At 48.1% G+C, this 23,166-nt stretch overlaps 1 protein-coding gene across 9 annotated transcripts in view; it reads right to left on the reverse strand.

Moving 5' to 3' along the window:
- Positions 1 to 23,166, reverse strand: part of ASCC3 (activating signal cointegrator 1 complex subunit 3) — a 161,512-nt gene that overhangs the window by 103,075 nt on the left and 35,271 nt on the right. For 7 of the 9 annotated variants that reach the window (XM_064170382.1, XM_064170383.1, XM_064170384.1 and 4 more), the window contains exons 11-14: positions 20,288 to 20,452; positions 13,371 to 13,547; positions 11,981 to 12,052; positions 7,311 to 7,445 (exon numbers count right to left, since the gene is read on the reverse strand). In XM_064170382.1, the coding sequence (XP_064026452.1) occupies positions 7,311 to 7,445; positions 11,981 to 12,052; positions 13,371 to 13,547; positions 20,288 to 20,452 (549 nt within the window). Of the gene's footprint in view, positions 1 to 65; positions 492 to 6,101; positions 6,974 to 7,310; positions 7,446 to 11,980; positions 12,053 to 13,370; positions 13,548 to 20,287; positions 20,453 to 23,166 lie in introns of those variants that run through there. The other 2 variants (XM_064170389.1, XM_064170385.1) reach the window with 2 other exon arrangements.

A 23,166-nucleotide genomic window follows, 5' to 3' on the forward strand; every position in this document is an offset into this window, starting at 1 on the left:
AATGTGTGCAAGAAGAGGAAAGGAAAAACAAGAGAATAAGAAAATATAATCTCAGGAATGTTGTATGAGTGTAAAGAAGTCACCTCCCAGGTGGAGAAGAGAGCTGCACTCTGGGCTAGGTGTCTGGCAGCAGAGTGCATTTATGTCTCTACTTTTCATTCTCTACCTTCAAAAGGCTCTGATTGGAAACAATGAGCAAGGAAGGGCCCTCCCTAAAATCCACCCCACGCGCCTGCATCACAGAGCAAGGCCACAGGGTGGCGCCCAAGGCCCGCAGTGGAAAGGGGACAGGAGCGCTCGGAAGGCAGCTCCGCTCGCTGCGCCTGCTTCAGGCTCTGGGCATCCGCTCGCTGCTCCTCACCAGCACCCATCTGCACACCAGCCAAACGCTCCGAGGCGAGCTCCACTCGCTTTGTTCCTCGACATTGTGAACCCTCACATCAAGGGTCCGAGGGAGTATGCCAGAGGCAGCCTGGAGCATCACTGCTGTCCTGCAGTCACAGCAAAGTGACACTCAGAGATTTGCTCCCCAGACCTGACCTCCTTCGATGTCTGAAATTTCTATACAAGAGTGAGACACAAACTCAGTTTCCTACTGCTTGGCCAAGGGCAGCCTGGGCTGCAGCCAAAGCAGCGTGGCCAGCAGAAGGAGAGAGGCTCTGCTGAGACCTCACCTGCTGTGCTGCGTCCAGCGCTGGAGCCCTCCACAGGGGAAGGACACAGACCTGATGGACAGGGTCCAGAGGAGGGCCACAAAAACGACCAGGGGGCTGGAGCACCTCTGCTGCTCCTCACTACTACTGCTTACCAAAAGAACAAAACCTTCTTCCACAAAGAGAGGATGGATGATGCTGAAAAGTTTTACTCATCTAATTAGAACTTCCTTACATCATAGAATCAGCCAGGTGGGAAGAGACCTTCAAGCTCATCCAGTCCAACCTAGCACCCAGCCCTATCCAGCCAACCAGACCATAGCACTGAATGCCTCACCCAGCCTTTTCTTCAACAGCTCTGTTTTAAACAGGAGCTGAACCAAGAAACAGACATTTTGAGCCCTTGCAAATCTGGAAGCCTTGGGTAATTCTTATTTCGGAGAAGTTTTCAGGCCACATGCACCTCATCTGCAACTATGTCCAAACAGGATCTGGCCTGCTTGGCTGGTGCTGTTTTCACTGATTTTCCTCTCATGTTAGGCAAGACTTTACCCAACAGAAGTCTGCAGCTGAATAAAACCACTGCCTGAAGTGCATCCCAGTTCATCCCCACACACTGGGTGTCCAAACCTCCTAGAAATATCACCCTGTTTCTCTTAGAATCTTTAATGTTCTGCTCCATCTGCTAGGAAAATTATATTTTCCAAATGAAAAACAAAGCCCAAACCAAACCTGATGCAAACATACAAATGCACCTTGGGGGGAAGGAGAATGTTTGCTATAACCTGGGGTCAGCAAAAGGAAAGCTATCCCTAAAGTGAACAGAAATTCCATGTGGTGGGGGAATTTATTCAGTTGCACTCAGTTTAATCATGGAATGGTTTGGGCTGGAGGGATCTTAAAGATCAACCAGTTCCAACCCCCCTGACATAGGCAACTTTTCCCCCTCCCTCATTTTTCATCTTTTCTGAGATACCTTCATAGGTGTTGAGGTTCATTTTCACACTTGCTTCTTTAATTGTAAGTGGAATATAAATCCCAGCAGAGAGAATAAAGAGCAGAGAGTGGTAGCTTCATTTTGCCTTTCCTCTGTCAGAGCTTTTAAAGCCATTCCCACATTTATTCACCTTTAGGGAAGGACTGTGAGCTTTGTGGCATACAATGGTTTAGGTTGGAAGGGACTTTGAAGATCACCCAGTTCCAACCCCCCTGCCAGGGGCAGGGACACCTCCCACAACCCCAGGTTGCTCAAGGACTCATCCAGCCTGGCCTTGAACACCTGCAGGGAGGTTGTGGATCACAGAATGTGATCAAAGATGCCCTTCTCTGGACACATTCAACATCTCTCTTGAATTGAGGAGCCCAGAACTGGACACAGCACTCAAGGTGTGGCCTCAGCAGTGCTGAGCACAGGGGCAGAAGAACCTCCCGTGTCCTGCTGCCCACACTGCTCCTGAGCCAGCCCAGGATGTCATTGGCTCTGCTGCCCACCTGGGCACACTGCTGCCTCAGCTTCAGCTACTCTCTACCATCAACCCCAGCTCCCTCTGTGCCTGGCTGCTCTCATCCACTCTGGCCCCAGCCTGTAGTGCTGCTTGGGGCTGTTGTGGCCAAAGTGCATAACCCTGCACTTGGCCTTGTTCAGTCTCATCCCCTTGGCCTCTGCCCACCCATCCAGCCTGGCCAGGTCCCTCTGCAGGGCACTCCTACCCTCCAACAGCTCCACAGCTGCTCCTAGCTTGGTGTCATCTGCAAACTTACTGATGCTGGACTCAATCCCCTGCTCCAGATCACCAATACAGACATTCAACAAGAGCATAGTTTTGTTCTGTTTATCACTGGAGACCTGCCTCGTGGATGTCTGTCCCACTTCAGCAGCTGTGCTGCAGCAGGAAGAGGACTCCTAGAAGCGAAATGAGTTAGCAAACCTTTTTGTGACTTTCTTTCTAGAATGATCTCCGAGGTTACAAATACAGCTGACAGGAGTGCTGACAGTTGTGTTCAAGGAGCTACAAAGAGGCATTTTCTGCCTTTGTACACAACTTTTCATCAATTTCAGAGTTATTCAGGTTAAAATTGGTAGTGGAAAATTGGTAATGGATTTCATCACTGTAAATGTAAGATTTAATGCCTTCCCTTACTAATCCTCCATGGAAATGCTCTGATAAACTGTAGGATAATACATTGCTTATAGCATCCCCTTTTCACTGCTGACAAAGTTTCCTATTAAACACTAAATGTGCTTAGTAAGAGCACTTGGAACTCTTGTCATCTTTATAATATGATTAAGTTTCTTGCCTTAAATGAAGTCTCCTGCAGCCTGCTGCAAAGGCAGTGCAAGATTTACGTTCAGTCGCTTCAGACCTTAAGGTAAAGACAGTTCTTGAAAGCATCCTCTGTACCTCTGCTTGGAAACAGAAAACCTGACAATCAAAGTAGTACTTTTGGGGCTGTAAATGAAGGAGATCATGGGGAGGGGCTTGAAGGGGTTGGCCACTGCAGGCCATCACAGCACCCCCTTTGTAGGTGCCTTTCCTGCAGTAAAATCCAGGACAACAGCTGCAGTTCAGTTCCCTTGCTGAATAAATGGATGTGCTTTTTGATGTCTCTCCTTCTGAACATGCTTCCTGTGCTCCCTAAGGGTTTGTGTGAGCTGACATTGTAAACCAATAAATGGGCAGGAAATATTTAGACTGTGGGTTTTGTAAAATTCAAGGTTTTGACCTGGCATGATTGAAAAATAAATGTTCACAAACACCTGATGTGACAGAAAGCACCACTGCAGTACGGGAAACTGCCTCACAGCCTCAGTCCTTAACGTGACTGGGACAAGGGGAATGGACTGAAGCTGGCAGAGGGGAGAGATTGACTGGAAATGGGCAAGAAATCCTTTCCAGTGAGGGTGGGGAGACATAGGCACAGGTTGCCCAGGGCAGGTTGTCGCTGCCTGCTCTTTGGAGGTGCTGAAGGCCAGGGTGGATGAGGCCTTGAGAAAATTGGGCTGGTGGGAGAAGTCCCTGCCCACGGCAGGGGGTTGGCAATCAATGAACTTCAAGGTCTTTTCCAACCCAACCCATTCTATGATTTTAGAGAAACGTTCTATGATTCAAATCATTCTATGGCTCTAAGATCAAGTCCATAAATCGGGGGGGGGAAGTCAATTTCCTTTTTCCCAGGCTAAGAGCAGACTGTTTCCTAGCACTTCAGTGCTCTATCAGAGCCTGAGAGACAAGCCAACGAATCTCAGACCACAGAATCATAGGATGCTTTGGGCTGGAAGGGGCCTCCAAAGGTCACCCAGTCCAACCCCTCTGCAGCCAGCACTCCTCTTCCACTAGAGCAGGCTGCTCAGAGCCTTGTCCAGCCTGACCTGGAACAGCTCCAAGGATGGGCCTCAACCACCCCCCCGGGCAGTGTGTTCCTGTGCTCCACCACCCTCGTGCTAAAGAGCTTGTTCCTCACATCCAATCTAAGTCCTTGGATCAGAGAGTGCTTTTCAGAAGGACACTTGATAACAGCATGCAAGCTACACCATCTAGTTCTTATGTTCTGGCTCATAATAGCAAGGTAGAGCCTGCCAGCAGCCTGCAGGCTGTGTGCAGCAGCATACACTACACACACCACAGAGCCACGCTCCCAAAGCTGTGCACAGACAATTTCCAGAGTGCTGCTTTAAAAAGAAACTATTGTAGGAGCAGAAATATGCATCAAGCTTCAAATGCCTTTTCCTTTTAAAGGTCAGGGAAAGCAAAAGCAAGAAGTGTACTACTTCTGTCAGCTTCTGATTGCGGTTTGGGCTGAAGTTAACTCTGATAGGTGGGAATGCTGCTAAAAGCCCTGAAAACAACATGTTTCTGTGCTTCACAACATATTTCTCTGTCAATAAACCAAAATGCCCATTTAAACAGCTCCTCCTACTGAGTTCCACAGCTTCTGAACAGGGCTTCCTCTCCTCTATCAGCTTGATCTTGGAGGTCTCTTCCAACCTGGTTGATTCTATGACTCTAAGCTGGTTGGACCACATCATCCTGCCTATGGCAGGCACTTGGAACTAGATGATCTTCGAGGTCCCTTCCAACCTAAACCATTCTATTGCCTCATGAAGTTTAAAGCAGGACCTCCTGAAGCAAATATCCCAGGGGAGAAGTTTAGAGAGCTTCAAATCCCTTCTGCCAGAGAGAATTAGCAAAGCTTTTCCAGAAGCTAAAAAAACCAACAACAGTAATACAGCAATTACAAAGCAGCAGAGGAACTTCACTCTGTGTTTGACATCTAATATAGCCTAATGCATTGGAATATATGGCCTCATTGTAGTGTGATGGGGTTTGTAATGGCATCTCAAACACTGGCTGCGTTATTAGCAAAACAAAACCCAAATGAGCATTTGCTCTGGAGTAATTAAACGTCAAACAAATGATTGCACATCAAATATTTGATGAATGTTCCCTAAACATTAATTTCTATTCATTAAAAAAAAATACTACTACTACTAGAACTGACAGGTAATGAAGAGGATCAAGAAAACTGCTTTCACGTTTTGCAGGCCAGCCAAGAACACAACACTTGTAACTGCTCTTGGCTTTCATTTCCTCCTGTGTGCTCAAGTAGCTTTTACTTACACTTGCTGTGTCTAGACTGGAATGTGGCTGCAGAATCACATTCTGTGACTCACAACCTCCCTGCAGGTGTTCAGGGCCAGGCTGGATGAGGCCTTGAGCAACCTGGGCTAGTGGTAGCTGTCCCTGCCCATGGCAAGGGGGTTGGAACTGGGTGATCTTTAAGGCCCCTTCCAGCCTAAACTATTCTATGGCTCTATGCCACAAATGGCTTTTACTTATTCCTGTATTTTTATTCTTTCATTTATTTCTATTGTATTTCTGGATTACTTTATGCTGTTTTATTTTATTCTTCATTTATCTATTACTGTTTCCTGTTTATTTGGGCATTGCTTAGCTTCTGGAGCAGCTCTGCTGTGAGGACAAATTGCAGGAGCTGGGGGTGTGTAACCTGGAGTAGAGAAGACTCCAGGGGGACCTCAGAGCTTCCAGTACCTGAAGGGATCCTGCATGAAGGCTGCAGAAAGACTTTTCCTGAAGGTGTCTAGAGACAGGACAAGGAGGAATGGTTTGAGGCTGAGACAGAACAGGAGTAGGCTGTAGCTGAGGAAGAAGTTCTGCACTATGAGGGTGGTGAGACAGCAGAAAAGGTTGCCCAGAGAGCTCATGGATGCCTCCTGCCAGCAGGTGCTTAAGGCCAGGTTGGATGAGGCCTTGAGCACCATGGTCCAGTGGAAGGTGTCCCTGCCCATGGCAGGGGAGTTGGGAGAAGATGATCTCTGAGGTCCCTTCCAACTTAAGCCACACTCTGCTGATTCTCTAAGCCACAGAATGGATTTCTGATGTTCCTAAACAACTCCTTCATCCCTCACAGCAAACACTGTACACAGAATACAAAACAGTGACTGGTTTATATTATCAAGATTATTCTCTGCCAGGCACTGTTGAATTCCCTGTCAGGAGAGATGGCAAGACTCAAATGGCCTCCAGTCTGATAACTGTGGGAACTGTGCCAGTAAACATCCCCTCATATGAGACAGCTCTTGTCAGACAAATACGATATTGCATTATGAAGCTTAAATTAATCACTCTGCATCACACAGCATCCATCTAATGCAGTGAGACTTCTGTCAGAAGTGTCATTTATGTGCAATGGCACTGGGAATTTAGCACTATGGGAGAGGAGTTGTGCTTAATAAGGAGATTAAAATTAGGCAACAAAGGTCAAAGGAAGGAAGTGTATCTATAAACTTTAACCTACAGAACACCTAAGGATGCTCTCCAGAGATCCAGCCTGACCCTTGGCTATTTCATGATTAAAGGTGCAGGCTGAAAAGCAGAAGCACTCTGAAGGAACAGTGAATGCAGGGACAGATCAGTTCCACAGTGCCTTGGGGCTCACCCACAGCTTGAGCTCTGAGTAGCTGGGAGTGAAGAATTTAGGCTGTGTTTGGAGAATGATTTTCAAAAGAACCTTGCAAAGCTCCTACAGGTCATGTGCTGGTTCAGGTCACTGTTCAATTACTGCACAAGATGTGTCTGGTTCACAGTGTAAGGCATGAGAACTGCTGTGTCAGGTCAGACTGAAAGTCTGTCTAGAGGAGTAGTCACTGAACAGCAGAATCCCAGAATGCCAGGCTGGAAGAGATGGCAAGGAGCAGCTAGTCCAAGTGTTCTAGGTGACAGTGAGGTTGGAATGAGCTGGCCCAGCACCCTTTTGAGCTGAGTCTTCAAAGTGCTCAATGGAGGGGAATCCATCACTTCCTTTGGGAGATGATTCCAACATTTGATTGCTTTAATAGGGAAACATTTCCTTCTGCACTCCAATGGGAACCTTTCCAGGAGTCACTTGTCCTCATCACTCCTTGCCTTTTCCGTGGGACTCCTTGTAACAAGGGAGTCTCCATCCTCTTGGTAGCCACCCCCTACGCACTGGTACAAGATGAGCTTTGAGGGTCCCAACCAAATCAACTCAGTCTGTGAAAAAGAAGGCCTGGCAGCAGCAGGCTTCTGCCAGTAGCTCCTAGCAAGACATCTACTCACATCTTGGACTCATCTACTGAAGGATTGTAAAGCCTGCCAATGGAAAGGATTCACTTACCTGTTTTTCAGCCTGTCCATACTCTGATCCTTGGGGAGACAGAAAGTGACAGATGTGCCCATTGTTTTTTGCCTTTTCCCGCAGGCTCATAGCTGTTTTCACCGTGGCATTTCTAGCATGAACAAACACCATCACCTTCAGAGAGACAGAAAGGGAGAGGGCTGCTGAGAAATCACACAAGTCTGCATGAAAGCACTTTAATTACAAAACATTCCCTGTAGGCATGAAAAAAAGCAGTTAGTAGCTGCCACTGATGGAAACTCCTGTGGCTCTAGGGAGGCTGAAGGGTGCTCCTGCTCCTGCCCACATCAGCCTTCAGACTTTCAAGGAGCTTTTGAGAAGGTTCTCTTTTGTAATTCCTTAGCCTTCAAAAGAGGGAGCAGCTGCTGGCAACAAATAACAGTTTTCACAGAGTAAGGAGATAACCACTGATGGCAACAGTTGTGTCACTTGACACATCCTAAGTGATCTGGAAAACAAATAGTGAGGTGCTGAGTTTCCTGATGGTACAACTTGACTGTTGCAAAACGGCCTGCAGAGAACCTCAGGGGGCTGCTGCAGTCACAAAGCACTGGGCAACAGAGAGGAGAGGGAAAGCAAGCACCAGCCAATGCAAAACACACATGGGGAGGGGAGTTTTAAGCTAAGGGATATGCCCACACCCTGGAGGTGCTAGAGGCCAGGCTGGATGAGGTCTTGAGCAGCCTGGGCTAGCGAGAGGTGTCCCTGCCCATGGCAGGGGGTTGGGACTGGATGATCTTCAAGGCCCCTTCCAGCCCAGCCCATTCAGTGATTCTGGGTGTTAATCCATGTGCTACCACTCAGTAAGGCACCTTAGAAACCCTTGGACATCGCCCCAAAAATAGCAACTAAGAGTTGAGTGCAGCAGGTGTTGGAAATACAGCTGGGGGTCAGCAAGCCAGCCCCACTGTCACCTGGCATCACATCGTGATGCAAGAGACAGCAATGAGAGGCTGATATTTACTACTGAGGCACTGGAACAGGCTGCCCAGGGAGGTGGAGTCACCATTCCTGGAGGTGTTCAAAAGGAGCAGATGTGGCACTCCGGGGCCCGGTCAAGTGATCACGGAGGGATGGGCAGAAGGTTGGAATTGATTATCTTAGAGGTCTTTCCTAAGCTTAATGAATGCATTATTCTTTTAGATCTGTACCTGGAGCAGTCTGAACTGATACCAAGATCCCCTGCAAGGCACATTCCAGATGAATCATAGCAACAAGCCCCCTGACAGGTGTAGAAAGGGCAAAGTGTTTCAACACCACTTAACTGCAGTGCAGCAACAGTTCTGAATCTGTTAACCACATACTGCTGGAGAAGTAGACTGTATGATGTCCCCCAGAGCACTTCATGTGGCCCAGGATTTGCCTTGGCTTTGGCCAAAGTGTGCTGTGAACACCATTTCAGGCAGGAAAAACACCAGGGCAGGTTTAATTCTCAAGGTACTAAGTTGCTGAGAGAGCCATGAAGAAAACAGAGTTTTATTAAATCTTATCTTCTGGCTCAGCCACAAAAGCATTGTCAACACTTGCAGTAACTAAGCTTATTAAACTTTTATCTGCACACAGCTCCTGCAACTAAATAACAGCTGGAAAAGTGATAATAAAGAAATTTAATCCATCATTTTTACAGATGAAATTAATATCTGTCAAACTCTCTCCTGACAATTTAATACAATGGAGTTAACAGAACTGCTCAGTGTTTCTTCCTTGGTGTAAGACAGCAAGGAAATCAAGATGACACTTCTTAGTACTGCAAAGTTCAAGGCAATTATTGCAAACAGAGAACAATCACAGACAAAGTGAATGTTTTATGTGCAATATACAGCACAGAGCCAGTTCTGATGAGAGAAACCCAGGGCTGGAATCTGTTCCTGTCTGATTTGTGACATCAAAACCCCCAGATTTGAGAGAAGCAAATAGGAAAAAAACTCTGTGCAAGGTGATACTTTGACATTAGCCCAAGGTGGAGTGAGTCCAGAGGAGGCCATGAAGATGATCCAAGAGGCCTGGAGCAGCTCTGCCATGAAGACAGGCTGGGGGAGCTGGGGGTGTGCAGCCTGGAGAAGAGAAGGCTCCAGGTGGACCTCAGAGTTGCCTTCCACTACCGGAGAGGATGCTGCAAGGCTGCAGAGAGGCTTTTCATGAGTGTCCAGAGACAGGACAAGGGGGAATGGTTTGAAGCTGAGGCAGAGCAGGGTTAGACTGGAGCTGAGGAAGAGGATAAAGTCGAACTCTAAAGAGTCTGAAGGTGGTGAGACTCTGGCACAGGCTGCCCAGAGAGGCTGTGGATGCCTGCTCCATGAGGGTGTTTGAGGCCAGGCTGGATGAGGCCTTGAGCTGCTGAGTCTCATGGAGAGCTGTCCCTGCCCATGGTGGGGAGGTTGGAGCAGATAAGCTCCGAGGTCTCTTCCAACCTGAGTCATTCTATCATTCTGTGATCCTGTGATATTGAAACTACTTTCTGTAAAGCCACAATGTCACCTCAGCATTTAAATACTGACACTTAGAGCCCCAGTGCCTGCACAGACCAAGGGCAACGAGACCCACAGAGAGATGTCACAACTGCCACTGAGCAGCTAGAAACTGAAAATATCCAGCTCAGTGAGAAAATGAACTTACAAGGATATTCCCTGAGTACCAGGGCTGGTGGAGGAGAAGGTAAAGCAGACAATGTGACAGGAAACTCTGAAGAGCAGTGGCAACAAACAGACACCCATTGTCTTAAAAAGGAAAAGAGGTCTCAGGAGAGGAGAATGCAAAAGGCTGGAAAATGTGATGGGCAGCAAAAATGGCCAAGTGAAGGTGCACTGAGAGATCTCTAGAATAGTCTGGGTTGGAAGGACCTTGAAGATCATCTAATTCCAATCTGCTGCCACGGGCAGGGACACCTCCCACCAGCCCAGGTTGCTCAAGGCTTCATCCAACCTGGCCCTGAATGCCTCTAGGGAGGGGACATGCACAACCACCCTGGGCAACCGGTTCCAGGACCTGATAGAAAACCTCCTAATGAAGATCCACACTGTTAGGAACCCTGCAAAAAGAGCACCCTGACCTAAAAACCACCTGGAAACCTGGAGCACATGTTCTGGCCTTACTTCTTCAGTCATGCTACGAAGTTGCAGTAAGAAAATCCCAGGAAACTCAGCAGGGCAAGGCAGCTACCACTGCACCTGTCCTCAAGTTAAACAAGAGGAGAACTGTGCCAGAAGACAAATGTTGTAGTTTCAATTGCATTTGGTAACTCCAAGAGAAGCCTACAAATGAGATACCTCATTAGTTTGAGCAGATGGATTGAAATTAAAGGCTGAATCACCAACTCTTAATTTCCCAGTAGCCAGGGAGGGCTTGAAGTCTTGCAGGGGATGACTGTTGAAAAATCAACATAAAAAGCTTCTCTCCATCTGTCAAAACAAATGCCTGTAGAATGCAACTGCCTCCTACCAGCCTTGGTCTTGAAAATGGAGACACAGCAGACATCATTAAGAGCCAGAAAGAGGTAACTTCAGTCGAGCTTCATGCTAGACCCTGCCGCGCGACAGGGACACACCAGCATGACTTCCACAGAGTGAATGACTTGGTTCTGGCATGGCAAAGTCTTTGAAACTGACTTAACAGAACAGCAGATGAACAGTGCTGAGTTGAATTTATTGAGATATGCCAAAGATTCAGGTTGAAGAATCTGAGCCTGAGAGCAGCCCTCACTCATGCTGATAAGGATGTGCAAGGCAGCACTTGGAGGACGCAGCCAGGCTCTGCCCAGAGATGGCCAAGGGGCAATGGGAGAAAGCTGGAGGTGCCATGGGAACAGGAGGGAAAGTCATGGTGAGCATGGCAGAGCCCTAGAGCAGGCTGCCCAGAGAGGTTGGGGAGTCTCCTTCTCTGGACACTTCCAAAATCTGCCTGGATGTGTTCCTGTGTGACCTGCCCCTAGGTGGATCTGCTCTGGCAGGGCAGTTGAACTGGATGACCTTTGGAGATGCCTTCCAGCCCCTGACAGTCTGTGACTTGTGAGCACCATGATATCAGAGTAATAAACTCTTCAAATGACTCAAGGACACTATCATAGTAGGGGGAGGATAGCAGACCTGAAGACTCACTGCAGAAACCTTCACTGTAAAACAAAGTGAAGGATGACTTCATTTCCAAAGAAAACAGAGCACAAACCCTAGGGGACATCAAGTGACAGATGCTGAGCTTCTGTGCACCACTGTTGTGTTAATCCTTGTCCCTCACCTCTGACAGAGGACACTAGAACTTGAAAGGCATGGGAAAGGCCAAGAACAATAACTGAGGGCTGCCTTTCTGCCTTTCCTCTTGTTCGAATCAGTAAATGCAATGTCCCTAAGCAGTGACCTGCTTTGCCTTGTCATTAAAAAGAAGTGACATAAACACACACTAATTACTTTAGGAGATGGATACAGTAGCAGGAGTTTTCACCTCAGCTAGAAGCTAACATTCTTTAGCCTGTTCAGGTTTTCCTGCCTGCTGTTTCCACAAAGTGTCTTCAAGGTCGGAGATGACCTCTGGAGTGCCACATCTCCAAAGAAAATATAACTCATTATAAGAAAGCAATCCTTAGGACATCATTATGATGATCAAAACTAATTTCTTGGTGTGTGTCCTGAATGCAAACCCAAGCAGAAAATAAATACCTGGTGTCCAGCCATGATTTGCTTCAGCACATTTTCATAGCAAACTTCATCCATGTGGTTCAGCTGCTGCACCTGAAAACCAAACAGACTTCCACTTAAAGGCATCTCCAGTCCTCAGGGATTTTCTACTACAGATCAAGCAAGCTACAGTGAGCCAAGAAGGCAAAATGTGGTGATGTACTGAAATTTACTACATATTGATTCCCATTCCTAACAATGTCCTTTGGATGTTCTTACATTCATGAACAGAACAAAGAAATCAGTATCAGAGAATGGCATAGGCTGGAAAGGACCTTAAAGATGGTCCAGTTCCAACCTCCCTGAATGTTATTCAAGATAATGCTAACACTAAAGCTGCCAAATGATTGCCATTATCAATATGCTGCTGTTCTAAATGAGAGGAGGAAAGCAATGGAAGAATCCCCAGAACCCAAAGCAGCTCTTGCAGAACATCAGCGAGTGCAGCCAGCGCTCCACACTGATCAGCTGCAAGGAGAGAGAACTCTCTCAGTTACTCCGGGTGGATGCTCTGACACAGCTTTCTGACATCCTTCATCCAAGAAGCTTCTCCAAAACTCAGAACTGATTAGTGATTTGTTGAACCACTTCAGTGATTCGTGGAATTTAGTTTTCTTTCTAGTGAGGGGGGCAGACGCTGGCACAGGCTTCCAAGGGAGGCTGTGGATGCCCCATGCCTGGAGGTGCTCAAGGCCAGCGTGGATGAGGCCTCGAGCAACCTAGGCTGCTGGGAGATGTCCCTGCCCATGGCAGGAGGGTTGGAACTGGACGAGCTTTAAGGTCCCTTCTAACCCAAATTGTTCTAAGATTAAGCTCACAAATTAGGGAAAAATAATTAATTTTCCTCTTCTCAGGGCAGCAGGAAACTGATGCTCATTACCTCAGTGCAGTAGCTGTCAGAGCATAAGCAACAAGCCAATAAATCTGACATCACAGAATGGTTTGGGCTGGAAGGGACCTCCAAAGCTCATCCAGTTCCTTCCAAGCCAAACTATTCTGTGAGTCTACGACTCTGTGAGGATTTTCTGATAAGGTGCTTCATGCACCCTTACAGGTAAACAACAGGCACCACTGTCTCTAGCCAAACAGAGTGAGAAAGGCAGAATATCATCTCCTGCAGTAAGTGACTGCTGCTGAGGGCAAGGATTTCATCAAGCAGAGTGGAGGCAAGGTCAAGGGAGAAAGCACTGCAGGAAACTCCAAAGCCCAGTTACAGGTACTGGCAGCTGAGGCTCTCGTGAGCCTTACAGCAGCTTTTGGCCAGCTGCATCCTTGCCCAGAAGAAGAGGTGTTTTGCACCATAACAAAGCAGCAGTCCCTACACATGCACAGCTAGAGGATGGCCAAAGCACACAGCAATCCTGGGTTTTACCTTATTGGTTGTCTTAACTCCTATGAAGGTCTGCCCCAGCGGGACGGGTCGGAAGCGGCCATCGAAGTAGAAGAGCCCAATGTAGGGGTTGACGTGGAGAAACATGGCAACATCAAGGTAATTGGGTAAGGTAGCTGAGAGGCCCAAAATCCTAATCATGCTTTGTGTGGATTCAACCTGTGGAGGAAAAAACGCAAGCAGAAAACTGGTAAACGACCCAAGTGTGGCAAGGCAACAAATAGATGGATGATCCAAGTGTCAAAAGCCAACAAATGGAGCCCAGAGCTTCAAAACACCCCTGAAAATCACTCCTGTGCCAGCAGCAGTTAATAGCTCCTACAAAAGGGGAACAATAGATGCCAGTGATTATCCTGCACTGCAGAGACCAGAACGCTCTGCAATTCCAGCCAATCTGCTTTATTCATCTCTCCATTTCATCCTGCTGTTGCCCTCCCAGAGGTGGGCAGGCATTAACTGCCACGGAGAACAATGGCAGGAGGGCTGGCTTTGTGAGAGGGGACAGTCCAATTTGCAGACAGAAGTGGGAGAGATGACTTGGTGTCATTTCTTCCTCAGCCTGAATCACACCAGCATTGTGAAAAGAGAGAAGAATGCACTTTGTGTCATTCCCCAGGCTTGGCTTTTGCCTAGACCTTCTCACAGGTCTTTTATCCAGCCTCTTCCACTTCCCTCTAAGATCTCTTTGCCTTCTTTCTATTTCATTAAATGCCCCTCATTTGCATCACAGAATAACAAAGTGCTAGGAGCATGGAAGGGACCTTCAGAGACTGAGTCCAACTCCCCTGCAAAGCAGGACCACTCGGGGCAGGTCACACATACCTCCCTATTTGACAAGGGACAGAAATCACACAATCATTTAGGTTGGAAGAGGTTTTCAAGCTAATTAAGTTCACCAAAGAAATATTCTGCTCCATATTCTATGTATTTGCAGGTAATTTTCCAACAGAATGAAGACCTGAATGAGAAAAGCACCTCAGAAGTGTCCCATTTCCTTCTGCAATCTGAAGAGCTGTGTAGGCTGCCTCACAACTTTCTGCCTGGCGTAATTACTTAGAAGAAAACTTCATCAAAAGGCTTTTCAGCTGCTGAAACTGAAGCCATTTCCAAGGTTACCAAGTTCTGCAGGAACGTGTCACCACGAGCAGGGCTGGTAGCTCCTACCTGGCCAAGTCCTGGCTGATACAACACAGTCTACTTAGAAATCAGATCCTGGATCGCTGAGCTGCTCGAGTTAAAGGGAAGGGAAGTGGCATGGAAGTAACCAAAACACGAATTTGAGAGGTTTCAAAGATGAGGATTAAAAAGCATCAACTGTGGCCAGTTCTGGGGCCACTGGAGTGGGTCCACAGGAGGCCATGAAGATGATCAGAGGGCTGGACAACCTCTCCTGTAGGGGCAGGCTGAGAGCTGGGCTGTTCAGCCTGGAGAAGAGTCTATTTCCATAAGCAGCTTTATGCATCCTTACAGGCAACCTGTGCCAGTGTCTCCTCACCCTCCCTGGAAAGAACTTGTTCCTCATCTCCAGTCTCAGTCTGCCCTCTTCCATCTCAAAACCATTGCCTCTCATCCTGTCACTCCCAGCTCTTGCCAAAAGTCCCTTCCCAGCTAGCCTGTAGCCCACTTCAGGTAGTGGAATTCTGCTCTAAGGTCTCCCTGGAGCCTTCTCTTCTGCAGGCTGAAGAGCCCCAACTCATTCAGACATTTTGGACAACAAAGGTTTCTGCTTCCATTCTCCACTGGTGGCAGGCAGCTAAAAGAGTTTCCTTCACTACTGCCAAACCATCTCCAACACTTCCATCATCAGATGGGTTTAATTATCTCAGTAAAAATATAAGCAGCATGTGGAAGATAAAAGGCTTTCTTGGGGAAAGTGAGCTGTCACAGTATTTGCACAGCACATTCTTTGAAGGCTTTGCTACATTTTATTGATTTGCTGTTACACTGCAGAACTAAAATTGCCATAATTATGTTTAATTGACATATCTAATTAGTCTATCTAATTCAGGCTCGCTCACGATGGCATGTGGAGAATTGACAGCATGTTCACCAGCCACGTTTGCAGAAGACAATTAACACACCATGAAATTCCATGGATGCAGGAAAATAAAGAGGAGAGAGCCATCCAGCAGGATTTCCACGCTCCAGCATCATCTGTGTTGACACAGGTAATGGCAAAGGATCAGGCACGGGGAAAGGATCTTCCCCTTTGCTCTAGAGAGACCTCACCCTGAATACTGCATCCAGTTCTGCTGTGCCCAGCATAAGAACGGCACAAAGCTGCTGGAGTGAGTCCAGAGCAGGCCACAGGGCTGGAGCAGCTCTGCAGTGAGGACAGGCTGAGGGAGCTGGTGGTGTGAGGGCCTGGAGAAGAGAGGACTCCAGAGGGACCTCAGAGCTGCCTGTCAGTGCCTGAAGGGATCCTGCAGGAAGGCTGCCGAAGGACTTTTTATGAGGGTGTCTGGAGAGGGAAAAGGGTTTGAAGCTGAGGCAGAGCAGGATTAGACTGGAGCTGAGGAAGAAGTTCTTCAGTCTGAGGGTGGTGAGACTCTGGCACAGGCTGCCCAGGCAGGCTGTGGCTGCCTCCTCCATAGGGTTGTTCAAGGTCAGGCTGGATGAGGCCTTGAGCAGCTCATGGAGAGGCCTCTCTGCCCATGGTGGGGAGGTTGGAGTAGATGAGCTCTGAGGTCCCTTCCAACCTGAGTCATTCTATCCTCCTGTGACGCTCTGACCAGGTATGGAAAGTGCCTTCCTGGCTCATAAGCTGATCACAGCAGGAGCATTTTCTTTCTACCCTGTTTTAAGTCTGGCACATCACCTCCTGACACTGCAGCTGCCATTGGAGAGCACACAGAGCATGCACACAGCCACTCCTCTTCTGCCTGCTGAAGTTCTCCCTGAGCTTTGTGATGTTGGCAGCCTTCCCATTTCCATGCATTAAAATATCAGGTTCAGAGAATGAATTACAAATCAGGCTGGAAAGCAGATCCCTGATTGTTCAGCTCCAGCACTACATTAAGTGAAGCAGAGTTCACATATCCTGATCTTTGAAGAACTGTCCCCTGGTTAGGAAGCAATCTCACACTCAGATAACCCAGGGTCACTTCAAGACAGCCTCTACAGCCTGTATGCCCTTCATGTGCATATGCTGCAGGCAAGAGATCAGAGCCACAGATGTGTTTTGGTTAGAAGAGAGCTTTAAGATCGAGTCCAACCTTCGACCTAACACCACCATGACCATTAAGCCTTGTCCCAAAGTGCCACAGCCACACATTCACAGACTACATCAGGTTGAAAGGGACCCTCAGAGCTCATCTTGTTCAACTCTCACCTGCAGTGAGCAGGGACACCAACTAGGTCAGGTTACTCAGGGCCTCATCAAGTCTGACCTGGAATGTCTGCAGGGATAGGGTCCCATCTCCATCCCTGGGCACAAAGATACACAGAAAACCAGACACAAGGCTTTGTATTTTCCAGTCTAGATGTGGAAGAGAATGAATTCTTAATCTGGGTTCATGATTTTCCTGCTCAGCAGGGCTAGCAATGCAGTACTGCACAGTTCTTAGATGGGACAGGCAGGGAGAGTTGGGGCTGTTCATCCTGGAGAGGATAAGGCTCCAGGGAGACATTAGAGCAACCTTCCAGTACCTGAAGGGGCTCCAGGGAAGCTGGGGAGGGATTTTCACAAGGGCTGTAGACATGGGACAAGAAGGAATGGATTTAAGATTGAGGAGGGGAGATTGAGACTGAAGATTAGGAAGAAATTCTTTCCAGTGAGGGTGGGGAGACTCTGGCACAGGTTGCCCAGGGAGGTTGTGGCTGTCGCCCTTTCTGTAGGTGGATGAGGTCTTGATCAACCTGGGCTGGTGGGAGGTGTCTGCCATGGCAGAGGGTTGGAATTAGATGACCTTTAAAGGTCCCTTCCAACCTAAACCATTCCATGAATGAGCCTGTGAGTCCTGCTGACTGTCTGAGGAAAGAATCACAAAACTGGCACTCAAGTGGGAATTTCCCAGTCTTGGGAACAAAAAACTGGAACCCCCTCAGGAAAAGCCCAAAGCACCCAAAGCACCCTGGCAAGATGCAGTCACCAGCAGTGCAGTGAAGATGCTGCACAGGACCTTATCTGCAACTCAAACCCTGCACAGAAGCATTTGTTACCAGGCAACCATCTAGTTAAGTAATTTTATACATGAGTTTTCCTGGCTCCCAACCAACCTTGGAAAGCTCTGATCCCAGCCCTGCATTTACAGCCTGTTTAGAAACCTGGAGGCACTGAACAGCCCCCGAGGCTCCACGCAGAATGCACTCTCAGAAGCCATATGCTTTTCCCTCTGCTAAATACCACACCTGCAGCCCTGCCCCTTCAGACGTTCTCCTCCCCTTCCACTCTGCCCTGCTGAGGCCACATCTGGAATGCTGTGTCCAGTTCTGGGCTCCTCACTTCAAGAAGGACCTCAGGGAGCTGCTTGAAAGCATCCAGCAGAGAGCCAGAGAGTTGCTGCAGGCAGTGAACATCTCCTGTGAGGCCAGGCTGAGGGAGCTGGGGCTGGGAGCTTGGAGCAGAGGAGCCTGAGGGCTGTCCTCAGTGCTCTGCTAAAGATGTGCAGGGCAGTGTGGGGAGGATGTAGCCAGCCAGGCTCTGCTCAGGGATGCCAGTAGGACAAGGGGCACTGGGTGCCAGCTGGAGCAGAGGAGGTGCCATGGGAACATAAGGAGAAACTGTGTCACCATGAGGGTGCTGGAGCCCTGGAGCAGGCTGCCCAGGGAGGCTGGGGAGTCTCCTCCTCTGGATGTGTTCCTGTGTGACCTGCCCTGGGTGCTCCTGCTCTGGCAGGGCTTGGACTCGATAATCATTTCCAGAGGTCTCTTGGCACAATTTCAGGCCATTTCCTCTTGTCCTATTACCTGATAGCAGGGAGTTGAACCTGAGCCCCAAGGCATCAGACATATGGCTGCACAACATATTGCTTAAAAATAACAGCCCAGAGTAGCAAGCAAACAAGGATCAGATTCATCACAAGCTGATGAAGTGACAGATTTTAAAGAGAATGCATAATTGAAAAACAGCAATTAAAAAGAGATGCCTCTAATTGCTTTCTAGGCCTCTCTCCTCATGCTGTCCCTGATAGGCAGTAAATAAACCATAACCAGTAACAAGAATAGCAGGTGACTGGCAGAATTAACACCCCTGCCACACAGAGACATCCAGCTTGATGGGCTCAGTCAAGCTGAATTCCTTTCCACTTAGCTCCTCCTAAACCAGGCCACAGCTGCAAACCCAAACACTGTTCTCAGCAAACATTCTGGCAGCACCAAGTGAGGTCTGCAGCAGCCATACCAAGGTTTCTCTGAGGACTTAGTCCCAGCATGATGAGGGTTGGAAAGGACCTCTGGAGATCATCCAGTCCAACCTCTCTGCTAGAGCAGGGTCACCCAGAGCAAGCTGCACAGGATCTGAGGGAGCTGGGGGTGTGCAGCCTGCAGAAGAGGAGGCTCAGAGCAGCCTCATTGCTCTCTACAACTGCCTAAAGGGAGGCTGTAGCCAGGTGGGGTTGGGCTCTGCTGCCAGGCACCCAGCAACAGAACAAGGGGACACAGCCTCAAGCTGTGCCAGGGCAGGTTCAGGCTGGATGTTAGAAGGAAGTTGTTGTCAGAGAGAGTGATTGGCATTGGAATGGGCTGCCCAGGGAGGTGGAGTTGCTGTCCTGGGAGGTGTTCAAGAAAAGACTGGCTGGGGCACTTAGTGCCATGGTCTGGTTGATTGTCTAGGGCTGGGTGCTAGGTTGGACTGGATGAGCTTGGAACTCTCTTCCAACCTGCTTGATTCTATGATTATGCCCAGAGGGGGTTGGAACCTCTCTAGAGGAGACTCCACAACATCCCCAGGCAGCCTGCTCCAGGGCTCCAGCACTCTGAAGGCAAAGAGCTTTTCATTTTGTTCAGATAGAACCTCCTGGGTGGGAGAAGGTAACAAAACTCAGATATCCCTCAATAGTCAGCGTGCTTCTGTGAAAAAAATACCTGCAAGCAGCAAAGAAGTCATCAAAATCACTGAATAATTGTGACAAAGTAATTCAGTGTCCTTTAAAAATAGTCATCTCTTCCCTCTTTCAAGCTAATAAGCTTAGTAGACATTACAGCAGTGTGAAAAGTTTGATTAAAAAGTTTAAGCATTTCAGTTTTACATCTGCATTATGCTCCAGACCAAAACTTGAAACATCAAAGCCAGAAATGGGATTCAAAGAGGTTGTTTGATGTTATACCTACAACATGTAACAGAGCTCAAAGCCATTGCCCCCCAGAACGTTTAACAAAGTCAATTTAAATCTCTTGCAAACCCATTCTCTGAAATTTGAAAAGTGCAAACATGCACAAATGTGCTGCTGGGAGTCAAACTGTCAGCAGTTCCAGGGCTCCTTCCAGGTTTAAATAAAGCCCATCCTAAAAAATGCCACAAGTTGAAATGAAGAGGGTCAAGGCTCACAGCAAGGGCTGGGACTCAGGAAACTACAACAGTAACTCTAATACCTTGAAATACAGGTCAGGATGGAGCTGGAGTGCCCCAGGACAGTCACAGAATCAGTGGTAGGGGTTGGAAGTGACCTCTGGAGATCATCCAGTCCAACCCCACTACCTCCTCCCTCAGCTTCAAGCCATTCTTCCCTGTCCTGTCTCTGGACACACTCATGAAAAATCTCTCTGCAGCCTTCCTGCAGGATCCCTTCAGCTATTGGCAGGCAGCTCTGAGGTCCTCCTGGAGTCTTCTCTTCTGCAGGCAGAGCACCCTCAGCCTGTCCTCACAGCAGAGCTGCTCTAGCTCCTGGATCACCTTTCACTGCCCAAGCATCTCCCCTGTTACACTCAAACCCTTCCAGCCTGGACTTTGTGGCTCTTACCTGACGTAAAGTCCTTGCTACTATACTCTCAAGTACAGGTCCTCTGTCTTCATGCAGCAGATGAACTTCATCCAGAATCAGGAGTTTCACCAGCTGAGAGAGGGCTACATCACCAACACTTTTTCTTGTCACTACATCCCATTTCTCTGGAGTAGTCACAAGCATCTAGCAGAGCAGAAAACAACAGAGATATTAAGCATTTAGAAAGAAAGGGCCAGATCCAAATGCAAACACCCCCAGTATTTTAATATCCAGCCAAGTCAAAGCCTTCTTAAGCCTTACCTGTTTTATATAAGAAGCATTTTGCTGCCCCTCCACGTGCTGGGTGGTCAGCAGCAGAAGCCAGCACAGAAAACCATTTGAAAGATCAGCTACTAACTCCAGGCCACTCTGCATCATTTGTGTTCATTTGTCCCATTAAAACAGTCAAGCAGCTAGGGAAAATCACCTCCTTATCCAAGAGGAGAGAGGCAGGCAGCAGAGACTTGTAATGCCTTTAGGAGAACTGCTAGTCCAAGCTTGAGACAGAGCATTTCTGCCCAGCAGAAGATTCAACTGCTGGATCTCAATCAGCATGTCAAGAGCTGGATGAGGCCTTGAGCAGCTGAGTCTAGCTGAGGTGCCTCTGCCCATGGTGGGGAGGTTGGAGCAGAAGGTCCCTTCCAACCTGAGCTATTCTAGGATTTTAATGACTCCTGGAGAGCCTCGGTGAGATCACAGAAAGAGATGTTCCAGTCCTGAAACCATAGAATGGTTTGGGTTGGAAGAGATTTCAAAGCTCAGCCAGTTCCAACCCCCTGCCATAGGCAGGGACACCTCCCACTAGAACAGGTTGCTCAAGATCTCATCCAGCCTGGTCCTGAACACCTCCAGGGAGGGAGCAGCCACAACTCTCACCACCCTCACTACAAAGAACTTCTTCCTAACATCCAGTTTCAATCTCCCCTCTGCCACTTCAAACCCATTCCTCCTTCTCCTGTCATTACCAGACCTTGTCAGTAGTTCCTCCCCAGCCCTCCTGGAGCCCCCTTCAGGTACTGGAAAGCCACTCCAAGGTCTCCTTCAAGCCTTCTCTTCTCCAGGCTGCAGAGCCTCAACTCTCTCAGCCTGTCCTCATAGCAGAGCTGCTGCAGCCCTCTCAGCAGCTTGGTGGCCTCCTCTGCACTGGCTCCAACACTTTCATGTCCTGCTTGTGTTGGGGGCTCCAGAACTGCCCCCAGGACTGCAGGTGGGGTGTGAGGAGAGCAGAGCCAAGGGGCAGAATCCCCTCCCTTGCCCTGCCCAAGATGTTTAAAAGGTTTAAACCTTCAACACATGAAAGCCTGCCTGTACTGCTGCTATGGTGCTGGGAAGGGGGAAGTGCCTCTCTGCTTTGCTAAACTATCCCTGGGTGCATTCTGTTAGCAAATACAGATTTATTTTCAAATGCTTGTAGCAAAACAGTAGGTGCAAAAAAAAGCCTGCCCATAATTTATGAAGTGAATTGTAACACTACTACAGATGCAACTGTTAGCACCTCAAAAATGAGCCCTGTCAAGCACCAAAAAGAAGAGGAAAAAAATATTAGCAGCTGTACTTCCACAGAACATTAATTAGCAAACAGTGAGGAAATCTCTTTAGCAGTGCACGTTAAGGCTTTAAGGTGTGAAATGCTACAAGTGCAAGCTACTTAGCTCCTTTGCTCCATCTAAGCTGGCAATGTGCAGACTGCAAGGCTTAGGCTGGGTTCCCCCCCCCCCACACACATCCCAGTCATGTTATCAGGAGATCAATTTCAGATGGTATCATTAAATTTTCTCTTTCTGAATGACGACTAAATATTAATCCTAATGGCCTTTCACTTTCATCTTCCTTTAAAGCAGCAGTGTTACTCCAAGTAATGACCTGAATTAAGAGCTAGGCTTGATATAGCGTCTCAGGCAGATCAGAGACCCCCCCCAGAGAATGTCCTTGCCAGAAAACATGATTGGGTTCTCTGGTTTGTTTTTGCAGACAGAAATTACAGTTGAGGGGGAAAAAAACAACTTCCTTCCAAAAAACTCTCCAACAAAGCATCTCTGCAGCCTCAAACCAAGACATTAATTCAAATGCATCCAGTGCTCATTAAAAGTATCAGTGAAAAGAGAATGCTGACCAACAGCAAATGGTAGCAATACTACAGGGTCATGTTTTGGTTGCAGCTAAAATAACAAACAAAGCAGCATTATGATGCAGCTCACAATGAGCTTTGGATGAGGCACTGCTCCAGAGCAGCCTTCCACAACCTGCAGGCGGCTACAGGAGAGCTGGGCAGGGACTCTTCATGAGGGCTTGTGGGGATAAGACAAGAGGAATGGATTGAAGCTTGAGGAGGGCAGATAGAGACTGGAAATGAGGAAGAAATTCTTTCTAGTGAGGGTGGGGAGATGCTGGCACAGGCTGCCCAGAGAAGTTGTGGATGCTCCCTGCCTGGAGCTGTTCAAGGCCAGGCTGGATGAGGCCTTGAGTGACCTGGGCTGGGGGGAGGTGTCCTTGCCTATGGCAGGGGAGTTGGGACTGGATGAGCTTTAAAGGTCCTCTGGACCTGCTCCACCAGCTCCATGTCATTGTGCAGGGAGCACCAGCACTGGAAGATGAGCTAGGATGACAGGAGAAAGGGAATGGTCTTCCAGTTTTGGTCATATTCTGATTACAGAAAAGCAGAGCAGTTGGTAGTGAATCATCAGGTTAGCAAATTAAACTCTTCCTGCTCCATTATCTTAGAGGTGGATGCTCACAATGGTCTCTTACACATCTGCTGAAGCCTTTCTGGAAGGTGAGGCATCATCAGCCAAGTAGGCACACATGGCAAATCTTAGACACCTCCTCACTGGAGCTTTTTGCTTTACTAGACCCAACAG

This window comes from Pogoniulus pusillus, chromosome 33, assembly GCF_015220805.1.
Source record: "Pogoniulus pusillus isolate bPogPus1 chromosome 33, bPogPus1.pri, whole genome shotgun sequence".
Taxonomy (NCBI): Eukaryota; Metazoa; Chordata; class Aves; order Piciformes; family Lybiidae; genus Pogoniulus; species Pogoniulus pusillus.